Source organism: Brassica oleracea, chromosome C1 (assembly GCF_000695525.1).
Source record: "Brassica oleracea var. oleracea cultivar TO1000 chromosome C1, BOL, whole genome shotgun sequence".
Taxonomy (NCBI): domain Eukaryota; kingdom Viridiplantae; phylum Streptophyta; class Magnoliopsida; order Brassicales; family Brassicaceae; genus Brassica; species Brassica oleracea.
In genome coordinates, this window is record NC_027748.1 from 24665004 (window position 1) to 24677551 (window position 12548).

General features: G+C 38.6%; 3 protein-coding genes across 3 annotated transcripts in view; 1 reads left to right on the forward strand and 2 right to left on the reverse strand.

The window, feature by feature from the left end:
- Positions 1-204, reverse strand: part of LOC106335727 (uncharacterized protein At3g60930, chloroplastic-like) — a 3015-nt gene extending 2811 nt beyond the window's left edge. Inside the window, exon 1 of the mRNA XM_013774327.1 lies at positions 32-204. Coding sequence (XP_013629781.1) covers positions 32-204 — 173 coding nt within the window. The remainder of the gene's footprint in view (positions 1-31) is intronic.
- A 2043-nt stretch (positions 205-2247) lies between these two features.
- LOC106335735 lies at positions 2248-2823 on the reverse strand. The gene has a single exon (XM_013774336.1). It carries the CDS (start codon positions 2821-2823, stop codon positions 2248-2250), a length of 576 nt encoding a protein of 191 aa, XP_013629790.1.
- Positions 2824-9381: 6558 nt separating this feature from the next.
- LOC106335744 lies at positions 9382-11437 on the forward strand. The gene is made up of 5 exons (XM_013774345.1): positions 9382-9919; positions 9998-10192; positions 10272-10534; positions 10595-10828; positions 10895-11437. Exons 1-5 carry the CDS (start codon positions 9382-9384, stop codon positions 11435-11437), a joined length of 1773 nt encoding a protein of 590 aa, XP_013629799.1.
- The last annotated feature ends 1111 nt before the right edge of the window (positions 11438-12548 follow it).

Here is a 12548-nt window from a genome sequence, read left to right on the forward strand (position 1 = left end):
CTTGCGGACCTGTCTCAAAGGCGTCGGAGACCGATCAGACTCATCAGCGTCGCCATGTTCGGAACCAGTCGCAGTATCGCCTTGATCTCTCCCTCTATCCTCACTTCCGCTCACATCACTGCTCCCGACTTCAACACGATCGGCGTCTTCATCACGAATCATCCTATGAGCATCAGCGACCAAAAGACGCTGAGATAGAGTCATGTTTTTCGTGTCCCGAAGAGCATAGAGTCATGTTTTTCGTGTCCCGAAGAGCATCGTGACCAAAGGACTACTGGTCGCTGACACATCTCTGGTCGGACTCGGAGAATCTGCGATGTCCTTCCCTTTCTCTTCTCGCGACAATCGACTTCTCGGAGGCATGTTCCTTAATTCAGGGGACGACTATAACCGTCGAACGATACCAACGAGTCTATACGAAGAAAAACCTATCTAGAGAGAGAAAGCAAAAGTAGAGAGAAGGGAGAGAAAATGGGATACCTGAATCTTTAGAGAAGAATGACGAAAGCAAAGGAGAAAGATCTATTTATCGCAAAAACGAAGGCACGTTCTCCGGGCACAATCATTAGGTCTAAACAGGCCTAAATGGGCCTCAAAAGGCCGCCTAAATGCCCAGAAACCTACTCGCGACGGTTTGGTTTCTCGCTCGAACCGATTTTCAATCAGGTTGTCAGGCCGGAATCAATTCCTGGTCTTGATTTAAACCGGTCCCCAATTAACCAGCAAAACCGATCTCCGTCGCTTTATCCAAGATGATCTATCACCCGAGTAAAACTGTATCCCACTATAAAAGTGAGTCAAGGCAAGCGCTACTCTGAGCGACCAGAGACACCTACAGAACATCAAGCGACTAAAAGCACATACCGACGACTAAACGGGAAGGGTTATCCCTTGTATTAGAGCCGACTATCCGAATAAACCTGACCCACAAATTCACTGAGACCGCCATGTCGCTCACAAGTGAACTGGAGGGGGACTTATTGTAGGAGATGGATTACACCCCTCCACAAGGCCCATCGAATAACAGGCCATAATCCAGCAAGTTGGATCAGTTTGGTCGGCTCGGCGGCCAAACGTATCAGCTCGACCTTAGAGTGCTTTTAGCCGGTCGGGTAAGCCGACCAGAAGTACCCGGCTTGGAGAGAACCTTGTCCAGGCCCGCATACTCGGCCTCTCGCATCAAGGCCCAAAGAGATACGAAATTAGGGCATCAAGGGCAGGAGTCCTATAAAAGGTGAAAGGGAAGCAAGAAGGAGAGGACTTTTGGACCATTGAACAGACCAAGTGGCTAGATCTAGGGTTTTTAGGCGATCTCTCTGATCTTGTTACTCTTCGATCTTGTTGCTCTTTTATTTTCCTGTCACTCTTGCAGCCCTTCAGACTAAATCTAAATAAAATGTCTTTAGTCATCCCATTTCTGACTTCTTTCATCTTAGTCGACTGAATCCCGTTCAAACAAAGTTTTGATAACTATGGCTTATAATTATGATTTTACTTTTTAAGATGTCTTTCTAAGTCTCCCCCATCGTGAGATTACTGCACAACAGCACAAGCACTATAAAAAAATCAAACAGAAAAATGTACAAGTACAAGTACATATCATATATGATGCACCAACTTCTTGGCCACGGCAACAAAAATTAACAAAATAACTGCAAAATTTAGAAGTCAGATTAGGCCTAAAGATACATGCTCACTTCTGCTACGAATGTGTTGTTTTCTTAAACCAAAATGGTATATATTTTCAAAAGAAATATATTTAATCTATATTATGCCAAAGAGCAGTTCGTTTCCCCAATTTGAAAATCTTTAGACCATCCATTTATTATAGCTTTGTTGACCCTGTTTAAACTCCTATTTAAGTGTGTATAACAAGATGGACGTGCTAATAATACTAATCTTCTACAATTCATTGTTTTCGAATATCTCAGCAGTCAAGGCCTTCATTTCACGTACCGTTGAAGTATATATCTACCATGGTGGCAAAAATATTATTCTATACCAACATTACGTCGGATATAACAATTACTAAATATTCATTATCAATTATAATATCAACACGCTGTAAAAAACTACAATATCAACATATTATAAACGCATACAATATCAATATAATTTAGATTTTAAGAAACAATTAATAACCGTATTTTTGTTCATGATCTAGAATTATGAATCCATCACAATATTAATAATCTTCTAGCAAATTTAAAATAGTATCGTAAAATAATGTATAAAATGAAGATACAGTTAAGCTTTAGGCTCATCATTCTTGACGGCATGGCCAATTCCGGGGCTGTGTCCTGGTGTCGTAGGCTTGAAGTCATCTCCTTTCTTATGACCCATACCGGGACTGTTTCCCGGAGAAGTAGGTGCGAAGTCGTCGGTAGTTCCGGTTTTTAAATGATATTGATCGTTCATTTTCTCAAACATTTTCCCTTCCTTGGGCTTGAAGTCATCTTTAAACCCCTTAACATTTGCATGCGCTTTCTTATGCCCCACCCCTGGACTGTTTCCTGGAGCAGTGGGTGCAAAATCGTCTGTAACCCCGGGTTTGAAATTATCTTTACCGTTAGTTTTCTGCAACTTTCTTCCTTCCGTGGGCTTGAAGTCACCTTGAAACCCTTCAACATTTGCATTATCTTTTTTATGTCCTATGCCAGGTTTGTTTCCTGGAGAAGCACGCACAAATTGACCCGTAGATCCAGCTTTGAAATGGTCTTGGCCGATTGTTTTCCTCAACTTTCTTGCTTCAGTGGTGATCGGTGCTTGGTCAAATATTATCAAGATGATGATATTGGTCACAATGACAGCCAATAGCTTCATTTTTTTTTTTAGGAAATAGAACTAAGGTTTATAGGAGTTTGTATATATGAGTAGTTGTGCTGGAAATATGGAGTAAGAATGCCCCCAAGATACTGTATTTATAGGGACATGAGATTGGTTATGCCGCCGTTTGTTGAATTTAAAATGTGTGGACAATGGCCACATTGATTGCTTTTCGACCGTCTATTTATCAACATAATAGTAGTGATTTAATTTACACCATAAAGTATTCATATAATAATTCCAAGACCGTCTTAAATTGTTTGAAGGGTTCTGTTCTAAAATATATTTAAATATAATAGTGTCATGCAAATGTAGCAAGCTGTTAGTAAATCGACATTTTGAATGTTACAGTTCAATTCTATCTCATATTGACAAAATAATTTCATTAAAAAATTTATCATCTGCTTTATATTTGTCGTTTAACTAGCTACGCAAAATCTTATTCATTTACAGGAAATAGACATTCTTGTGAGTTCTCCATTCACATAAATACATACCGTAATAGATTTGTCTTTCCTTTGGGAACAAACAAGTGGGACACTCGTTCATATTTTGTTGCTCGTGTAGACTAAAATGGAAAAAAATGCTATAATAGACTATCAATGAACGATGAATATTGTATGTGTTAAAGGAGATTCCAAAATATTGGTCGATTGTTATCTCTGTTGAAGGTGAAACATACAATATAACAAAGCCGGCCCTAAAGCTCTCATAGTGGTCCATTGTTGAATGTACAGCACTTATTTGTATTCTGATTTTTTGTAAAGTATATTTGCTTGCAAATTGGATTAACAATCTAAATTAATCGGGACATTGTTTTGCAATGACTTCGAAGGCTAAGAAAAGCCGCCCTTTAACAACCACAGAACTGCACTTGAAACAAGGTTATTTAATTTCACACTAGTTTAAAGCATGAGTTGATTACATTGAGGGGCACTTTTTGTCTTTCTCTTACATTCAGAGGCACATCTTACATGTGAGACACTTTGTTGTGGGCCAGCAGTAAATTCTAGACAATTTTATCCTTAATGAACATTTTTGTGGATGGATGATGCATGGACGGGATATATGGACATGTGATGTGTGGACAGGTGATGTGTGTACGGGTGATGTTGAGATGGTGTCTATATGAGATAGTGGTGTATAAAACGGTCATGTGTGGATGGGTTTTACATAGATGGATGAAGTTGCAGCATGAAAGTTTTGCCCACTCATGTTTTTGCCAAATACAATTCAAACACTCGTCCACACAATTTTTGTTGTATGTTTGTGTTACGAGAAAAAAATTAGTGGACATGTGTTAATATTGCAGTGGATGAGATAAATTAATCTAGTGGATGAGTGTTTGAATTGTATTTATCAAAAACATAGTTCGGAAGATTATATGGAAATTTTTTTTGTGGATAAAAGTGTAGAATTAAAAGTTTGAGATGAAATCAAGAGGATATTTTTGCATGCCAAAGAATTTGGGGTAAAAAAAAAAAAAAACTACAAAATATGAAGGATCTGATGTGAAAATAATATGAACTTCACCATTGTTGGCTAGTTTTCAATCTTCGACCTAGGAGAGAAGACGGCAAGTCTGTTACGGTGCACGGAGACGGCGAGCACGAGCTGAAAGCACAACACGAAGGAGGAGCTGAGCACGGCGTGAAAACTCACCGCATTGGAAGCTAAGACGGCAATCTGAGATGAGGTGACCACGGTGAATAGGCGACTTGAGAAGAAGAGTTGGTTGCGTGACGGAGGGAGGAGAGTAGCTGAACAGCGACATAATTTTTCATGGTGGCCATCCACATCCATAACCTCTGTTGCAAAAAAAAATCATCATCACAAAAACAAAAACAAAAATAAAAGGAGGAAACTTTAACTGAAACAAGAGATTGGTGTTGGAGAAAGACTTTGGACTTTTACTTTGAAGTATGGATAATATAAATCAACCATAAAGATCAAAGCTTTCAATTTCCTACCAATGGAAATCTCTCTCAAACCAACGTTCCTGACCACCACCTATGCTTCTTGTCGCTCTCTACCAACTCCACATAAAACGACTGTACTCAATGTCGCTCGATCTATCCAGTAAACATAACATTTCTTCTCCATGGACCGACTCGTTCCTCACTCACCACCACCATGCCCGAGTTTGAATCCACAATCCATCCCGTTTCTCCTCAAACTCATCTTCTCCATTATCTTTCTCTTTCCATGGACAGACTTGTTCCTCACTCATCGCATCATGACATCTCGAGTTACCGGAATCACCACAAAAGTCAGAGAATTTACAGATCTAAGATACAAGACCTTCTTTCTCCTCCGGAGTTCCATTGATTGGGTTAGGGATTTGGCTCCATCGACGATAGAGAGAAAGGCTTCATCGGTGGTGTTAGGGATTTCATGGACAAGAAGATTACGGATTTCATCGACGAGAGGATTGTAGTTTGTGAGATTTTATTATAAAAAAAAATATTATTGATTAGTTATCAAAAAAGAGGTAACGAGAGAGAATGTAAAAAGAGAGACAATAAGGGTATTGGAGTCTTTAGACACACAAAATGTGTGTGACAAGTTCAATGTGTCTTAAAGTGTAAATAAAAATTCATAAAGTAAAGTGTCTGTAGTTGTAAAAATTTCTTAAAGCACACTAATGATTTGACAAAAGATATTCTTAATTGACTTTTCTCCCCCTCTTTTAAAGTCGAATATAAAATGTAAATAGGATTCTATGCATGTTTGACCATATATGCATAATGTTAAGATTTCAAAACATATAATACACGTTTACATCCTAAGCATAAGATGATGTCAGTCACACTCACAAATCCAAAATCTTCAACTATCCCTGCAAATATAGAATCACCCTTATTAACTCGTTCAAGTAAATACTTGCTATTTTTTTAGGTTTGGTACTTGGTTTAACTCGTTCAAGTAATTGTATTTAGAACTTGGACTTGGTACTTGATAAAAGACTTGCTATATCAAGTACTCGACGGAAAATTTTATATTTGCAAATTTGTTGATTCCGCTTATTACTTGCCAAAATCAAATACTTGTTTTTAAGTTATTTATTAATTGCGAGTAACTAAAATAAAAATACAACTACATACAAAAAGAATTATATTAATTTTGTTATCTTTTTTTTATCAATGGACTTTGTTTTATCAAATCTAATATTTTTATCTGTTTTCAGTTACAATGTAGATAAAAAAAATTTAAGTTATTTTTTACTTGTGAGTAACTAATATAAAATTACAACTATATACAAAAAGAAGTATATTGATTTTGCTATATTTTTTTTATCTGTTTTCAGTTACAATATAAGTAAAAATAAAATATTTTTAACATATAATAACTTTTTAACGGATAACAAGAATTTTTTAGAACGAGTAGCGAATAATATGTAATAGGGCAAGTAAGGAGATAGGTGAAAAGATATAAAAACATTTGATGCTTCAATTATACTAGAAAATAATAAGATTTGTTGGTTTATTACCGATCTGATAATGTTGAGTACTTGACTTTACAGAGAAAAATGGCAAACAGTGTGTATCAGCCAAGCAAAAAAAATTATGGTCAACTAATTAAAAAATTAAGTGGACCAAGATTTTGAGACTAAAAACTTATGCCAATGTTGCGCAAAAGAAAATTTATGAACGAGTAACAAATCCAAGTAACCAGAAGTTAATTTTTTAAACATTTGATATTGGACTTGTGCTTGCAAGTTATTCATCCACAGTAATTGATAGTTGGCTTGATCGTTTCAAATACTTCATTTTACGGACCAGTACAAGACGAGTAGCACGTACAAGCCGAATATTGAGTATCAGTGTCCACCCCTAGGTCTGGGACTTATTATCCGAGATCCGGATTCGATCCGAGATCCGCTCCGGATCCGCTCCGAAAATAGGATATCCGGGGTGCTCGGATCCGAATCCGGATAGTAAAATCTCGGATCCGTGCAAACCGAATCCGGATCCGGATATCTTAATTTTTAGGTCCGGATATTCGATTTTTTAGTTCCGGATATTCGGATCCGGATCCGGATCCGTATTTTTAAAATACATTAAATTTTTAAATTTTCCTAATATTTATATTTGATATATTAGTATTTATACATGAATTAATCTTATAATATTATAATATTATATTTTAGTTTTTACAATATAATAAACATATATAAATATATTTATAAATATTTAATTTATGTATTATATTAAAAAAATTAGTATTTTTTTGTTAAAAAAATTATTTTTAATTATTTTGACGGATTCGGATCCGGATATCCGCGGATAATAGAATATCGAGACGGATATCCGAAATCCGGATATCCGGAAACCACGAATTCGGATCCGGATACTAAATCCACGGATCCGACGAATCCAGATCCGGATCCGGATACCCTAAATTTTCCGGATATCCGGATCCGTCCCAGGGCTATACCCCTACTTATTTATATAAAATGGTTTTTTTTGTACGATAACTATCTCAAATATAGTACGGACGTAAGGGTTTTCCTAAGTTTTAAATGATTCCAATAAGCGTGTCTTAGCTTTTGTAACTGAATTGCATTAGAAACTTGGCTGTGGAGTTTGCCGGTCCGACCGTAAGTCCTTTTAAAGCATTATTATTTTGAACTGAAGCTCTTGAACAAAAAACGCTATACTACTTTTTCAACATTGATCGTATATGTAACATGGAGAAATTTTCAATGCCAGTGTTCACTTGATTGACTTTATTATGTGTTTGTGGATGTGTTATTAACTACATTTCCGACTCACATGTGTCCGACAAAGCAGCCATGCTTTTAAGAATATACCATTTCCAAATTAAATAATATGACAAAATTACACAAATTAAAAGAGGGAATCAAAATAAACCAAAACATAGAAAAGCAAAGTGGTCAATAGATTCATTAGAATAAAGTCAAAGGCACCATCACCATCAACAAATCCACCATATGGCCCTACCAGTCACTACCACTCACTTATTTTTGTTTTTGGTTTTGTTGAACCGATTTTGCATATGTAGGACATAATGACATATTTAAGATATATCAGATTAATTTAAGATTTTTGTCAAATATTATTATTGTTAAAGCATATACTTAACTAGAGAGCCACATCTCATACTACTAAACATTTGATTCCCATTTTTATTCAATCTCCTCAAGTCTGAGCATTTTCGTGGACATCAAAAACAAGATTTGAGAGAAAAAAAGTATGATAATTAGCATCATAATTTCCAAAAAAGAAAAAATAAAATTAAAAAAAGAAGCAAAAAGCATTTTAAATTTCTTATTATATATAAGTATTCATAGCTTTTATTTATGACAATATATTTTTACAATTTGTAAATGATGTGAATGACGTAGCTAGAATTATTACATAATTTATAGTTATATATTTTAAAACAAAAACTTAGTTTTGAAATGGAAGCATTACAGTGTTTTGAGAATTTGTTTTAAAAAAAAATAAGTATGCGCATGCATATAAATAGACACTTTATATTGCGGAAACTAAAGATGATAAAATACACTGAGATGACGACATGTTGAAAAGTGAAAGAAAGCTTTATAACTTGGTTGTGGCTCCTGAACACAAGGAAGTTCCACGAAGGAACCCACGTTGGTTTCCGCCGCCCAGACTTCTATTTATGCATACAATCAAATTTATTTTTTTTTGTTAAATAAAGGGTTAAACCCGAGTCTATTAAAGACACATACCTAATTTTCGGATGAGAAATGCAGTCCATGACAAGCAATCTCCGGAATATTCTTACGGACGCATCCGCAGTGTAAATCCTAAAATCTACACTAAGTATTTGATAGTGATCGAGGGTTTAATCTAGGGGAAAAAAAGTGATGTGGGCAACGATATCGAACATAACGATATAATCAGATTCCAATAGGCAAAGATGGATTTTATTGATCAATAAGATCGAATACAATGAGAGAAACGAGATCCGATGTTACAAACGAAATCGATAAGAGAAAAGACTTAAAACGAGGTGAAATGAGGTCGAAGTATGTGTGTAGCTCTCTCTAGGGTTTTTCTCCGTCCCCGTCTCCTTGGTCTTCGATCTTCCTTTATAGTCGCGAGTCTCCGTGATCTCCGTAGCCCTTATCTCGATCTCTGGACCTTCCATCTCTCGGAGAGTTCGTCGTGGGCTTCTTATTCGTTCAGGATCGCGCGGCCCATACCGATATCGTCTCATTTGATATATGGACCAAAATTGGATCCAACATTTGTCCCCCAGCCCTTTTGGTTTACTGGGAAACTGAAAGGGTGAGAACTTATTAATGGAATTCTCCAATGTCGTCGCAATTCTCGGGAAGTGGGACGTCACGCGCATCGGCTCGATTTGACTTGTCGGCCATTTTTTGAATCGTGTGGCTAAGATCGACTGTTCGTGGCCGGTTATGATTAATCCTTCCGGGAACCGTTTTCTGTGTACGTATTTATATATTATTTTTTTCTGAGTGTATCGTCTTCTCTAACACGACGATTATGTTTTCGTCATTATCACATTTCTCTTAGATTTTCAACTTGTTTCGGAATCATGGTAAACGAAAGGTTCGGCCCTCATCTCCCCCCGAAAATTCTCAAAGGGAGAGACATCGACGACATCTACGAGCTTTGGGGAGTCGATTACGCCGTAGAAATCTCTCTCTCAGATGAAGAGACTCCTGAGATTGTGAGGCCCGGGTATTGTGGGGCGTACATGTCGCACTTCAAGGATGCCCGTTTATTGTTCCCTATTCCTCGTTTTCTTATGGAGGCACTAGTAGAGCTTGGGATGGCTTTTGCTCAGATGAGTCCCAATTTCTTTCATTACTTCTTGACCTCGTGGATCCGAGCTAGAGAGGAGGGTTTCGAGTTTGGTCTCAAGGAGTTGAAGCAGTTGTTCACTATAAAACGGAACAACGGATTTCTGGGCACAATGATTCTTGCTCCTCGCGCTGGTCGTTCCGTCGTGGACGGCATTCCTAATAGAGATGACCGGTGGAAATATAAATTCTTTGTCTTTAAAATAAATGTGGCGTCAGTCGGCGACTTCGATTTTACTAGGATCCCAGGGGAGTGGTCCAGCGAGATCGGTAAGATCTTTTTTTTTATGAATGAAGTTTACTTTTAATGGCTTTTAACGTCTTAAATCCTTCTCTATCCATTTGCAGAGCCTTTTGATCTTGCGCCTATGACTCCCGAGCTTCGTGGATTAATTGTGACCCTACGCCGAGGTAACCCTCAGTGGCTCGCTTTTACCATAGAGCGAATTCGAGCTGCTTATGCCCTTCCGCCGGGGCAAAATTGTGCTACTCCCATTGGGCCAGCGGCTCCCGTTCGACCAGGGAGAGGTCGTCGAGATACGAGTAAGTTGGTCTTTTAAGCCTAGGCTGGGTTCTTGACGAATCACCGCCTCGTAAGAATTTTTGAATCTGTTTTGTTCAGGGGTGAGGGAGCAGAAAGCTTTTCCCGACCGAGCCGATGCGTCTTCTGTGGCTGGGTCTTCAGAGCGAGCTCGGAAAGCTCTACGGGGGCCGGTGCTTAGGTCGAGGTCGCAGGCTCAGTTTCCCGGTCTCATGGCTAAACCGGTATCAATCGCCGTTCCTGCTGATAGAAACTGGACAACACCGAATGCTCCAGCTGGTTCGGTTGGAGGTCAACCTCATGGTGACGACGTCGGTTCAACGACTCATCGAATTCGCCGTGGGGTCCTCGAGGACATTAAATCTGTGGACTCGAATTCATCAAGCTCGGGGCTTCCTTCATAGGGGCGGGTTCCTGGCGAAGGTACTTCTCAGATTGATCCAGACAGCCGTCCTCCGCGTGTGCGGGAGGCATCTTCGTTGGCGTTTTCGTATGATAACGAGGTCTCAATCCTCGAGAACCCCGAGCTTCTTCCTTTGATCTGGCGTAAGATCAAAGCCAGGTGGTGCGACCTTCCTTCGTTGGAGCAGATGCGGGAACGTGACGCCTACATTCAGATGGTTGTTGCAAATGCTAAGGTAAGCTAACTTGCGACTGCCTTTGGAGTTTCGTTGGGACGATGACAATTTTTCTTTTGTGCTTAGGCTATGGAAGCGAGCAACGTCTATGCCGCTTTGATGGAGACGCGACTGGCTGATTTCCCGAGCAGAGAAGAGATCGGAGGCCACCTTCTCACAATTCAGCAGCTCCAAGGCAAGTTGGAGGCGGCTCGGGCGAAGGATCAGCAACGTGAGATGGAGGTTGAGGAACTGAAGGGGAAATTGGCTGCCACTGAGATGGAGAAAGTCGCGGTTTGGGGCGATCTCGACTCGATGAAGGAGAAGCATAGGCGAGAACTCGAAGGTCGTGACGCTGCAGCCCGCAGGGAGTGCCATCTTGCTTGCTGCTCTCTTGTTCGGGAATACGACGCGGTTTTGGCTGTAGTGAAGGCTAAGTTGTTGAAGAAGAAAGAGGAAAAGGTCACGAAGATCCGTTTGCAGGAGGTGCGAGCTCGGATCGAAGCTTTGACCGAGTATAACGAGGCTGGTTACGAACTTGAAGAAGAATTTGAACGTCTTAAGCGCCACGAGGTCTCGCTTGACGTCGAATATGGTTTGGCTTCGGTGTCGGTTTCCTCAGATTTCTGAGGATTCGATCAACCAGGATTGAGTCGAAGATCGTTCGTCTTGTTTGCTTTGTGTTTGTATTTTCGGTATGCTAAAACTTTTCTTTTGTGTTTTTGTTGTTGGAAAAACATATATATGTTTTCAAAGGATTATCGGGTTAATACATTTCTAATCGTATGTTTGTTTTATTTTTGGCTTCATTGAAAGCGTTATTTTATCCTTTAGAAGGTGTTGAACAAAGACTGATACCACTCAAATTACCCTAAGGAGTTATTTATACTCTCTCAAATAAGAGGTCGAGTTGTACTACTTAGGGATCGAATTCACAGGGAGCTAGGGAACCTAAGGATTCTAATATGATTTGTTAAGCAAATATGTTTTAAGAGATTTAAAAGTAAATTGCAGTTTTATATTGAACAAGTGTTTTTTCAGTAGCAGGTTTTTGGGGTTTTGGTGCTTAAAAAGGAAATAGCAAGACTTAGGATTTTTATTCAGGAAAGTTGGAATTATAATCCTATAGATGTCTAATGAGTTGCATGCATGATAATGTAAAGCTCAACTATTTGATCAACAAGTCTTTCGGCTCTTGCGGGCATTGACTTGTTGTCTATTAACTAGATCTATGATCTCAACTCTCGTTATATTGATCTATAGAAAGTGTCGATCGATATTCCAATGGACGTATCGATCGATACACCTTTTGCACCGTCGATCAATTATTCAAGTGTGATATCGATCGACGCGCTCTAGTCAAGCTTTATGTGCATGTTGAATGAATGCTTACTAAGTTCACTAGATCAGCTCTCGCCTTGCTCATAGCAAGAAACATAGCTCTATTAGAATGTTTTCAGGATGAGAATTAAGCTATTGCTTTTATCAATCAATCCAACAGCATGTTCTAGGTAGCTAATCTAGACACAAAAGAGCTTTAACACTTGAAAGCTGTTGTCTCTGTCTCTGTCTATCCAACAAGCAAAATTATTGTGATGATTTAGTCTGTTCACCTAATTTGAAGATATAGTTGAGCTAAGATTTGTCATAAAAGTTAAAACTTCCTTTTCATTGGAAGCTCATCAACTTAAAACCTCTCTCTGTGGAGTTCCAATCACAAATTATAACTTTGGATCTTCTT

What these genes read in the sequence shown, in the direction of transcription:
- LOC106335735 (XM_013774336.1), bottom strand. Translation starts at nt 2,823, where the DNA reads ATGAAGCTATTGGCTGTCATTGTGACCAATATCATCATCTTGATAATA.
- LOC106335744 (XM_013774345.1), top strand. Translation starts at nt 9,382, where the DNA reads ATGGTAAACGAAAGGTTCGGCCCTCATCTCCCCCCGAAAATTCTCAAA. An exon ending in GGAGTGGTCCAGCGAGATCG is followed by an intron (nt 9,920 to 9,997) that starts GTAAGATCTTTT and finishes ATCCATTTGCAG; the next exon opens with AGCCTTTTGATCTTGCGCCT. An exon ending in TGGTTGTTGCAAATGCTAAG is followed by an intron (nt 10,829 to 10,894) that starts GTAAGCTAACTT and finishes TTTTGTGCTTAG; the next exon opens with GCTATGGAAGCGAGCAACGT.